Source organism: Geotrypetes seraphini, chromosome 2 (genome assembly GCF_902459505.1).
Source record: "Geotrypetes seraphini chromosome 2, aGeoSer1.1, whole genome shotgun sequence".
Lineage (NCBI taxonomy): Eukaryota > Metazoa > Chordata > Amphibia > Gymnophiona > Dermophiidae > Geotrypetes > Geotrypetes seraphini.
The window spans coordinates 463,153,010-463,165,634 of record NC_047085.1 but is presented as its reverse complement, the minus strand read 5'-3'; the positions used below and the strand labels follow the sequence as shown (position 1 = coordinate 463,165,634).

General features: G+C 37.9%; 1 protein-coding gene across 2 annotated transcripts in view; it reads right to left on the bottom strand.

Annotated features, from left to right (window-relative positions):
• The window catches only part of ESYT2 (extended synaptotagmin 2), a 235,104-nt gene that overhangs the window by 60,642 nt on the left and 161,837 nt on the right, over positions 1-12,625 (bottom strand). For both annotated transcript variants that reach the window (XM_033931591.1, XM_033931592.1), the window contains exons 11-12: positions 12,124-12,172; positions 8,382-8,471 (exon numbers count right to left, since the gene is read on the bottom strand). In XM_033931591.1, coding sequence (XP_033787482.1) covers positions 8,382-8,471; positions 12,124-12,172 — 139 coding nt within the window. The remainder of the gene's footprint in view (positions 1-8,381; positions 8,472-12,123; positions 12,173-12,625) is intronic.

Genomic DNA, 12,625 nt, shown 5'->3' with positions numbered 1-12,625 from the left:
CCTCTCGCCGAGATTCTCGGGTGAAGGGGATAAAAATATAAATGAAGGATATTTGTTCAAGTTGGAAAGCTAACGTGTTTACTAACTGAATGACACAGTTTCCTTTTTGTATGATGCTTTTCTTGTGGGTTTGTTTGTTTTTTCAATATTGGATTTTGCTCTGCACATAAATAATCATAACTTGAGATTTGGTTGGTTCTCATGACTGAATAAGACCTGCTTTTGTGTTAATGTAAACTTCACATTATCCTACCATTGGCAGGGAGATTCTAAATAATGGCAGATAAGGAGGGAGTGACTGGAGAATACAGGCTTTAGTTCTCTGAATTCTGGCTTCCAGCTTGGGTAGATAAGACTAATTTCTGTGGAGATTTTGCCATTGACATTGGTTTACCTAAGTTCATGGGAATGGAAAGACAAGCTCAATGGACAACTATGGATAAGCAAGTTATAGTGCTTGTTGGTCTGAGACAGCAAATATCTGTTGCTATATAGCCTCATGATTGGTTCTGAAGAATATTAGCTAAAACCTGGGGGGGGGGGATGTGCAGCCATTTCTACAGAAGCTGCCTTGTGGAATTTGGTATATGTGACAAACAGTGAATCTTAGGATACTTCATAAGGGGGTGGAGGCTAGTGGAGGCTGGAATCTTATCTTGGTTTAGAGTATAGGTTGGAATCTTATCTTGGCTTAATGAATGTCCAAGCCTGCTGTTTACTACAGAAACACAGAGTGAGACATAATAGTTTGTCACGTAGTCAGTAATGTGAAAATAGCATAAAAGGAGCAAACACAAGACTTTCCTCGGAATCCATCTGCATGCAGAAAAGGGAGAGTCCTGTGATTGACCCGGTCCATCGGCTGCCTGAAAATGGGGATTTCCTGGCTGTGAGGAGCGGTATTGCTACGATCATGGTGACGTTATCATTTGTGTTTTGTATATTACTGCTATGCAATTTATGTAACGATTAAATTAGTATAATAAGCATTACCTTGTGTATGTCTCTTTGTATGCCGTGAAGTGCTGACTACCTAACGAACTTGGCATTACATGGGATCTGTTTTATATTCTAAATAAATGAGTAATTTATCTACTGTTATAATAAAACTTTTTCATTCTCCCATAAAAAAGACAACATAAGACCAAAAACACTGATATAACATTGTAACTGTACCTAACAGTCCCAAACATAAACCTCTAGTATTATAGATGCTTATTAAAGTTGCTCCTATAGCACACAATTAAATTACATAAACAAACAAAACTGAGGAGACTAGTTTTAGCCAGCCATGAAGACAAACTTTCCTAAGTTTCCTACAAGGCAATACAATTGAAAAGCACTGGCGAAAATGTAGGGAAGCTTATGTCACATAGCCAGGACAGCAGTTATGAAGGTACGATTTACCCATGCTCAAATGTGGGAATATCCAAAAAGTTGCCCTTTTCAGAAAGATGTGAATTGCTTGTTTATTCTTCCCAAAAATATAAAGACTAGAGGAATGCAATGAAACAACTAAGTAGTAAATTTAAAATGAAACAGAGAAAATATTTATTCACTCAATGGGTAATTAAACTTTGGAATTTGTTACCAGAGAAGAAAATTAATGCGGAATTATTAAGACTTAAATTGGTTTGGGAGCCATTGACATTTTTTTATGAATGTAGAATAACTGGGTTGTTGTTTTATTTTTGGAATACTTCTATTCACATCCAGGGTGGGTGGGTGGTGGGAGGGAGGGAATACCTTATTATTATTATATAAGATAAGGATTTTGAAAAAATAAATATGTATTATTGATTTATAGTTTTATAGTTTTCTAATAGAAGTGTGGGAGGGATAAAGATTCTGTATGTGTATATTTTATAAGTTGAATGTGCGTTCTGTGATTTATTCTTTGGTTGTTAATATGTTTAGTGCACTGTAAAGTTTTTTGGAAATTAATAAAATATATTCTCAAAAAAAAAGATTTCAATAATTTCCTAAAAGAAAAATTATTAAGATGGACTTGGGAAAAATCAACTGCATATTTCTAGAATAAGCAGCATAAAATGTGTTTTACTCTTCTAGGAACTTATCAGATACTTGTAACCTGGACAGGCCAGAAACAAGATATTGGGCTTGATGAACCTTCGATCTAAAAGAAAATGTTTTGGGGTTATCTAGGTCTGATCACAGAATATAAGAAGAGAAGTAAATCTGGCAGCACCATTTAGCATCAGCTGCAGAGTAGAAGTAAGCACTCCATGCAGAATCACATAACCAAAGTCGATGTAAGGCATGAGCAGGATCTGAAGGACAGTACAAAAATCAGCAGCATTTAAAACCAAATGCAAATAATGGACAACCCTTATATTATGAAACCGCCTGCCAACAAGAACATTAATATAGGGGTCTCAAACTTAACTGCATATCCAAAAGCACAATCAGATATACAGTTTAGTCATGCACAGCAATACCAGTATTTGCTTCATGCAAAATGGGAGTGGGAGTAAAACGTTTATTCTAAGTAACAGAGTTCTTCTGGTTTTCAATAATGCAGACAAACCCATGGGCACTGAACCAAGAGACATCTTAGAAGCAAGAAAAAATAGCAGAGTCATGCAGATCAGAGAGGAGAACAGGTACATAGAGAATAATACCATCAGAATAAAATGAAAATGTATTCCACATGCCCAGATAACCTCACAAAATGAACAGAGGCAGATGTTGAACAGCATTGTCGAAAACTGCTCAATGCTGGATGCCAACCAGATGTTGAAGGCCCTTCCTGCACCTGTTACTTCCACTCAGCTAAATAGGAGAAGCAAAAAAAACCAGCACTTCCAATATCAATCTGATGCAACATGTAATCAAACACAGTGATCATATCCCCCCAAAATGTTGAAAAATCCAGAACCTAGACTATCCAAGTCTCTTATCAGGGTGTCAAACACTGAAGTTAGCAAATTGCCAATGTTGTGGCATGGATGGAAACCATGCTGTTGTTGGTCCGTAAATCACCACAATTCTGCAGTTGGTACAGAACAATGTGCTCAATATGATTAGCCTAAAATGTAGGCTGGAAATGGAACAATAGGAGCTAAGATGCATGATATCAAGGGTTGGGGCAGTTAAAGGACAATAAGCATGCTTTAGCTCTGCTGAGAACAGTCCTGAAGTCAAAGACAAATGAATTACACCAGCAAAAAAATCCAAAACTTCATTTCCGACAGTTTTTATTCAGCAAGTTCATGGGTGGCCATTACGGTCCTCAATGGCCACAACCTAGTTGGGTTTCCAAGATTTCCACAGTGAAAATGCATGAGATTGGATTTACATGTACTGCTTCCATTGCATACAAATAGATCTCATGCATATTCATTGTCTAAATCTTGAAAACCCGATTAGGTTGTGGCTCTTCTGGACCGTGGTTTTTCATCTCTGAACATAGTGGGATGAGGATCTAGAGGTGATGTGCTGGTATAGAGCAAGAAATGCCTGCCTAATATCCTCTAGCCCAGGACAAGGAAAATTAATCCTGTATTCATCTGCTAACAGTTGCCTCTTATCATCTACACCAGGGGTACCCACATTTTTTTGGCTTGCGAGCTACTTTTAAAATGACAAAGTCAAAATGTCTACCAACAATAAAATTTAATAAAAACACAAAGCACACTGTACGCAGAGAAAATATTAATTATAATTTATATTCAGGGGTTTTTCAAAGAGGTCAAGGCAGATGACTTTAAACTATGCAATGTCACCTCAGTAACAACTATACAAAAATAGACAAATATACACCCTCCCTTTTTACTAAACCACGATAGCGGTTTTTACCACAGGGAGCTGTGCTGAATGCCCCGTGCTGCTCTCGACACTAAAAAACACTATTGTGGTTTAGTAAAAGGGGGCCATAGTACAAAATATAGACATCAGATATAAATTCTCATAATGGTCACATTTTGATCACTAAATTGAAAATAAAATCATTTTTCCTGGTTGCACTTTCTTCGTCTGACTGTGCATCCAATCTTTCTTTCTTCCTCTCCTCCAGACCTCATTCCAACCAACATCTCTCTCTGTCCCTCCATGAGTCCAACTTTTTCTTCCTCTCTCCCTGCCTGTCCCCTGACACCACTCCATTCCCTGTTTTTCTTCCTCTCTCCCTGCCCCCTCCCCTTTCTTTCTTTCTTTCTCTCTCTGCCCCTTCTTTCTTTCTCTCTCCCTGCCCCTCCTTTCTTTCTTTCAGTCTGTCTTTCTTTCTCTCTTGTCTCTCCAGAGAAGGCAGCACTGTTAGTTGGTCAATGGAGGAACAGCAGCTTGTTTAATTCCAGGAAGCATGAAGCTCTGTGTCTTTCTCTCCCCCTGCCCTCCCCCAAGCCACCATCTTTCTTTCTCTTTCCCTGCCCCCCCAAATCCACCACTGAATTCTCCCTGCTTCCCTGACATGTAAAAGCCAGGCCTGTGCAGCCATTACACAAGCATTCCGCGCCCCCCCCCTCCCCCCGGACGTCAATTCTGACATCAGAGAGGAAGTTCCAGGCCAGCCAGGTAGCAATTGGCTGGCCCAGAACTTCCTCTCCGTCAGAACTGACATCGGGGGAGGGGGGGAAACGCTTATGTAGTGGCTGCATGGGCCTGGCTTTTGCGCGTCGGGGAAGCAGGGAGAACACAAAGGTGATGCAATCGACCTTTTGGGCACCCCTGATCTACACTCATCACCACAAAGTTAAAAATACGGACACAAAATCTGCTAGCATCTCAGGGCTGACTGCACAGGTGCAACATACTGAACTGGGCTCCTTCACCAGGTTGTATACAATTGCAGAAAGTTCATATGGGCAATTCAACGGACCCTAACAGGGGGTTCTCAAAATAAGATTTCCTCACATCCTTTATTAACTGTCTATAACAGTGTCTCGCAAACTTTGCGAATCCACGGCAAACTAAACATGGTGGCTGTGGCTTGAGGGCATCCAAAAGTGCAGACGTTGATGTGATGTCATGCCCATGCGTGATGTCATCATGTCGATGTCCGTGCACGCATGAAGGTCCTCCAGACAGGGCCCTGAGCCACCAGTGTGGAGTTCTGGAAGGGAACAGGCGTGGAGAGGAGGGGAGGCACTGGCTGACTGCCTACAGGATGTGCCTCTCACCACAAGAGGCACGTCCTGTAGGCAGTCAGCCAGCATCTCTCCTCCTCCCCGACGTCTAGTGGCACACCTAGAATCTTGGGCAGCACACTAGTACGCCACAGCATACAGTTTGAAATACACTGGTCTATAAGAAGCTAAAGCAAAAAAATAATCTGCTAAGGCCTCACACATCTTGAACTCCATCTCCTTTCCAATTTTTGCAGTGCTCCCTTCTGAGAACACACAGCACTTGTTTACCAGGGTGTCTTAAAACATTCATGTCCACTGTTATGCTCTAAAGTAGTGTTTCTCAACCTCTTCAAGCCAAGTACCCCCTAAGTCTTTCACACATCAACCAAGTACTCCTGCCCAAGCTCTGCCCCAGACCCAGGTACGTTAGATAAGATTGTGAGCCCACTAGGACAGAGAGGGAAAATGCTTGAGTACCTGATTGTAAAACCGCTTAGATAACCTTGATAGGCGGTATATAAACACCTAATAATAAACCCCACCCCATATAATACCAGTACTAATTATAATGCAATATGTTTATCACAATCACAAAAGTAAAATAAAACAGTTTCTTGATCATATGTCTCTTTAGCTATAAATTACAATATTATTATTAAGACTTACCAAAAGGAAAGATTTATAAATTATAAAGAGTTTTACCTTATGCAAAATTGTCATTTCTTTAATAAGACATTAACTATTTTTTTTTCTGAGGCCCTCCACGTACCTACAAATCCAAAATGTGGCCCTGCAAAGGGTTTGATTTTGAGACCACTGAGGTAGTGCATGCAAAACAATTTCATGCATATTCATTGTGGGTAGCCTCAAAACCAGATTGGTTGGGTGTGTCCTGAGAACCCCTACTCTAAAGACGTCAGAGCTCTATATTTTAGGGCATCTTCCCACTCACAGATTTGCATGCTCTCTATCTACTTCAACTGCATCAACAACTTTGCTACAGCACTCTGTACCAATTATAACCACTGAATAGGTTTTTTTGTAATAATCTAGGCATGATATTACATAATGACACACAGAATTTATACAAAATATTTACACAGTGCCTAGAACTACCATGTCCCATGCCCCAAATTAACTGGGAAGCCATAGATGTTTTGTGGACAGTAACACAGTTTGAAGGTATGGTATTATGAAGTAAATGAGATGATGTTTCTTTTATATGAACATGTATACTTTCACACATGAATGTATTCTAACTTATGACACTGCCTTGATATCTTTGGCAGAATATTTTAGCATATTAGGAAAATTGTCTTAGTTATGCACATTAATTATAAGTGAGATGTAAGCTATTTCTACCCTTAAGATCTATTCTTGGCTATCCCTAGTACTGTTCAAAGATATATCTCAGTAGTTTTGATTTATTGATTTATTTGTATCACAATAATCTCTGAGATATTTATCAGCTATGATTGTATTCATTTTCCATTTTCTACTCCACTTAGAACTATTGGTTGAAGCAGAATATAACTTTGTTAAATTAATTTTTTATGGAAACTGCTGAGAAAACTGATCAGTGGTATATACAAATTTTTAAATAAAATAAATAAATTATACTAGATAAAGTACAGTGAAAGGTTAGCAAAATTCTGAAAGGTGAGCAAAATTATGAAAGGTATAGAATGATTTCCTTATTAAAATAAAAAAAAGACTTAACAAGTTATGACTTTATTTTCTTTACAGATTATAGTTCATCCCCCTCTCCTTTTGTATCGGTAATTATTTGTACGCAAATACTGTATGTTTATTTGTATAAAATTGTTTTATTTTTGCCTCCTATTTTTAAATTGTCATACACATTGAAATATTTGACACTGCGTGTACAACAAATTTTTAATAAACTTGAAACTTGACAGGACTGAGATTTATAAAATCATTATTGTAGTTGAGTAAGTTAACACGGAGCAGTAAATTACTGTTTCAAAAAGTATTTGGTCTAAGTAGCACCACAAGAAACTAACTGAAAACAGAATTTAAGAATATATATACAGTATATATTTTATTAGCTAATGAACAATTCAGCTGTGGAATTTCTTAATGTAGGATGTAATCAAGGCTAGAAATATAGCTGAATTTAGTCTTTGAGATCTCTACCTCTTTCTTCTGGGAATAAGCAACAAGGAAAGGATCCCTCCATTAGGATGGCCTATGTATTTTTTAGTGACTTGGAATGGCCAGCTGTTGAGGAAATATATGGACGATCAATCTGCAATTTTTTCTTTTTCTTCCTCTTCCCCTTGTCAGCATGGTCTCTGACTTTGCTTCTCTAAACAGTTTGCCCTGGTGGGTGACCCTTGCTGATCATGTTCTAAGATGTACCCTTTACCATCACCTGTTGGTCAGCAGAGGTAGCACTACCTAAGCCGCGTTAGCATTTTTAGCGCACGCTAAACCCGCGCTACGCAGCTAGAACTAACGCCAGCTCAATGCTGGCGTTAAGGTCTAAGCGCGTGTGGCAATTTAGCACGCGCTATTCCGCGCGTTAAAGCCCTAACGCGGCTTAGCTAAACCCATGGCTAGCCCAAATGGTCCTCAAGGCCTCCAACTACCTCGGCTTTAGAAAATTACTCAAAACCCACCTCTTCCACGGCCAGGACCCTTGATACCCCTTCTTAATTAACCAAAACCTCTTCACCCCCCTCTACTGTACTACCTCAACCCCCCCCCTTGACCTACTCTTTCCTACTTCTTCCAACCTCAACTACTTCGTTGTCCGCAACGTTGATCAATTGGTATTGAACCGCTTGTAACTCTGATTAATTGATGTGAACCACCTAGAATGCCCTGGGTATGGCGGTATACAAAAATAAAGTTATTATTTATTATTATAATTATTAGTAGTAAAAGGAGCCCTTTATCTCCTTTCCCAAGTGTGTGCACAGCTCATTTGTGACATACTCGGTACAACTTGCCTCAAACAATGAGGGATGGGAATATGATGCAAACCTGGATGTCCTATACATTCTGAACAGACACAATATCACGAGCCATTAGAATGCACAAAATACATTTTAGAGACAATTGCTATCCAGGACTTTGCCACAGCCTAGTACTAATAATACCATACACAGCAGGAAAGTGATACACTCAGATGTCTTGGGAGATGGAAAACAATTACACGCTGTAAGGATAATACGACCTTATCAGCACATCAAATCATTTGATGTGACAGCTCCAGAAAGATAGGGTAAAAAGATTAGAGAGTAAAAATAACAAAGAGTGCTACAATACCTCATCAAGACCATCTGCACTTGGCACTGGTGAGAGCCATTCCAGTTTTAAGTGTAATTTTCCTGAAGATGCACCATCTAATGGAAACCACTAAAAATTCAAATAAATAAAAGTAGACTTACTTAATATGCAGACTTACAATATTAGGCAATTACAGGGGTTATATTATAAAGCATGTTTGTTGAATTTTGTTGAAGTTTATGAATTTTTAATATGAATGTTTTAGATGTACTCCACTTAGGTTTGAAGCGGAATAAATTTTAAAAAATAAATAAAAATCAATGATTTTTAAAAATTGGATTTTTAAATAAAATGCTTTTTTAAGAAAAAATCTATCTAAAGATAAGTTTTCTAAGATACATTATAGTCTACAAGTTATTCATCATGTTTTTAATTATGTAGCAAGAGGCTGTATATTCATGCAATGTTTAATATTTTTGGAAAATGAATACCATTAATCCATTCATAATGGCTCGGGCAACTTTTCTATCTAGAAAATATTATCACAGATGCTTGGTTTTAAATTTCTCAAAACTGTGAATTTGTGTCTACAGAGAAAATATGCTGCTTCTTCACAGTAAAAATGTTATAAAATATACAGAGTTGAAAAAAAGACTTTAGCCCCATTGCTCCTTTGCAAATTGATGTGCACAAAATCAACCCCTTACCTCTTAAAGTGTGTAGCTTCTGGCCTCCTGTAGTGGCTGGTTATGTGCACAGGAGGCAGGCCAGAAGGACAATATTAGGTTTAAAAAAAAAGGTAAATAGGACTAACAGGAAGTCCCCTTTACCAGTACATTCAGTGTTCTGGGACACTAAATGCATAGAGGTAATTTCTGCTTACAGAAATTCTCTGATAGCTCCCCCAAAACTACTAACCAGAGAGAGACAAACTGTTTATCCCTACTCCCAGCTGCTCATTTTCCCTTCTCACACTGACTGCTTTCTGTGCTTCTCTCTACACCAGTGGTTTCAAACTCACGGCCCGGGATCCACATGCGGCCACCAGGTACTATTTTGAGGCCCTCGGTATGTTTATCATAATCACAAAAGTAAAATAAAACAGTTTCTTGATCATCTGTCTCTTTAGCTATAAACTACAATATTATTATTATTAAGACTTAGCCAAAAGGAAAGATTTATTAACTATAAAGAGTTTCACCTCATGCAAAATTGTCATTTCTTTAATAAGACATTAACTATTTTTTTCTGAGACACTCCAAGTACCTACAAATTCAAAATGTGGCCCTGCAAAGGATTTGAGTTTGAGATCACTGCTCTACAATGTTTATTAGGATGAAAAAACTCTTGACTCTTTCAAAAGAGACAATAGTAGTTCTCTGCTCTTGGAAGTAGGATGAGTCCACACCGTGTGTATGATCACCTCCTTGTTGCTATGACATCATAGGCCTATTTGCTGAATTTCTGCACTTAGATTTAGGGAACACAGGAATCCTTCTCCTCACTGCACTTTGAAAGATGCAATGAACATGGAAATCTCCCTCCTCACAAGTGCTACGTTTATCTGCACAAGGAGCTAAGTGTGAGGAGGGAAGGACAAGCAGTAAAAATGAAAGTGAAACTTTTGAGCATAATATTCCACAAGTCCTGGGATCTTTGTGTGTATAGCCTGAGGTTTATCATATTATTTCTCCTTGGAGAAGAAAACCTGTAATGGCAGCAGGCTGTAAAACAGACACAGTTTGGGAATATTTTAATGACGTTTCTCTGCATATGGGTAAGGCAGAATGTGTGCAAAATGCAAACAATGCAACATAGAAATCTAAGGCCTGGTGGCCCAAATGAATCAATATCATAAGAAGTGTTTTCTTGAAGATGAGAAAAGGAACATGTTTGAACAGGCAGGATCTTCAAGTTGGTAAATGTTTTGATTTATCATATTTCTTAAAAGACTGCCTTGAGGAATTGTCAACTCACCTTTGTCACTTAATTTCACCAGATGCTACTTAGTACATATGTTTTATTGTCATGTCTATATTGTAATTTATGTAAACTGTCATCTATATTGTAATTTATGTAAAATGTCATCTCTGCTCTGTCTGGATTATTATGGATGTACTTTGTAACCCGTTCTGGGCTCTTTTGGGAGGACGGGCTAAAAATTGAATAAATAAATAAATAAATTTATTTATTATTATTGCTGTTTTGATACAGTTGTTATGAAGAAATGAAGAGTTGAAACAAGCAAATATTCCTCTTTTGGGCAGTAAAGTGGTAGTGAATACAATGAGAAAAACCATGATTTAAATCAAATCTTTCTGACTAGCAATTGAAATCATAATTTAAATTGATTTAATTTAAATCAAATCTACCCTGTTGTAATCATACAGCTGCTGACACTTGCACCTGCCCATCAGGTATAATTTTGTGTGTGAGAATCTGTAATTCTTGGGGCTTTTTTTTTTCTTTTTTAAATTTTGACGTATAAGCTCTCTAGACACCAGTCAGAATGTTAGATTTTTAACACAGCTATGGGTACGTTTTCACATATGGTTTCTAAATGTTCACAAATTAAGACAGTACTGGGTACTGAGAAGGAAGAGAATTAGTGAGAAGTTGGATTATATGCCAGTATGTTCTTAGATATTGTGCTATGGAAATCTGTTGACAAAAATCCTGAGATCTGCTCTAGAGGATTGCTTGTTACTTCAATAGCTATAGCATTCAAAATAATAAGGGGTACCTAGAAACTGTGTTAACATATTTCTCTCTATAATTGGTGAGATTTAATTCTTCTTGACATATAAATATGATACGATTATGGCTAAAAAGCAGAATGGAATGTTAAACTGTAAAGAAGATATGGAACACATTTTACTTGTACTTAAATCAAATTGGGTTCATTCTTCCTTTAAGAAACATTGCCTTCTTTCTGTCTCAAGTATTATATAAATTTTTTGTATTGAAATTTCATTAACCGTTGAATTTAAAAATCAACAACTGAGTTTGTAATAGGTTACACTGTATCCTTGCAGGAACAGAATATTTTTTGTACTCGTAAATGAAAAAGCACCAGAAGGTATAAAGCAATAGCTTCCAAATCTAATCTTCACCTATCCCTGCTAAGTCTGGCATTCAGTGACCTAATGCGCCAATGAAACCAGCTTAATTGTCATGTGGGTGCTTGAAGCAATGAGAAATAAAAAAGAGTTGTTCAAGGTCACAACAAGAACCAATAGATGGCGTAGGACCTGAATCCAGGTCTCCTGGTTCCTACTTTGGTGTTTTAACTATCCCGTTATCTATATATCCTGAAAACCAGTGGCTATAACTGATGGGATTTGGAAACCAACGCAACAGAGTAGAGAATGACACGGTGATAAAATTCATCACCGTTCCCGTCTTTGCAGATAATTCAGGAAACCATCCCATGTCATTCTTTAGTGTCTATCTCAACTTCAGTCCTTCTGTACTAGTATTTTTCAATGCAAGGCTTGAGGGTCAATGGTTGTCCCCATTCATACTCTGATTCTTCCCTCTCTCCTTAAAGAAATTACATGAGGATGGTTTCCTACAGTGATCCGCGGGGACGGGAACGGTGATGAATTCTCTCACTGTCATTCTTTACAACAGAGTCAAGAAACAGGCAACTGTTATTTAGAGTGAGCAGGGCTGTTTTGGAAGCACAAACTGATTATAAAACATTAAGGAGGAAAGTGAGTTAATAGATAAAATACCACTTCACTATATGATATCACAGCAGCTGCAGGGAAGGACTTACCTCATCAACTATGCGCTCTTTCTCCACCTCAGTCAGATCTATTACCAGGCTAAAAAAGTGATGCAGGTGTCATGTTAGATCAGGTGAATGCACAAAGAAAAGTTAACAAACACATACATACAGTACACACACTTATCAGACAAAATCCATTTCTTGACTAGTTTTCAGATGCTAACACTCCATTCTTCAGATCAAAGAATAAAAAGAAAGCATAACACATCAGAAGGAACCATTATCTACCCGAAGGAACATCATCTACCAAGAAAAAAAAAAAAAGACAACCATTCGACTGTATGGTACTAAACAAGAGACAGAATCTATAGTGAAATATGTTTGGCAGGGCAGAAAGATTTTCTAAATGGTTCTGTGGCACCTAAAGGATAATTCTTATGTGGGCCCAAAAACTTATCATTTAAACATCCAAAAACCAGTCTAAGTCAGCACTTGGATGTCCTAATTGCTGGGATGCTGCTGTGCATCCAGAGCTCAAAGGGACATGTAG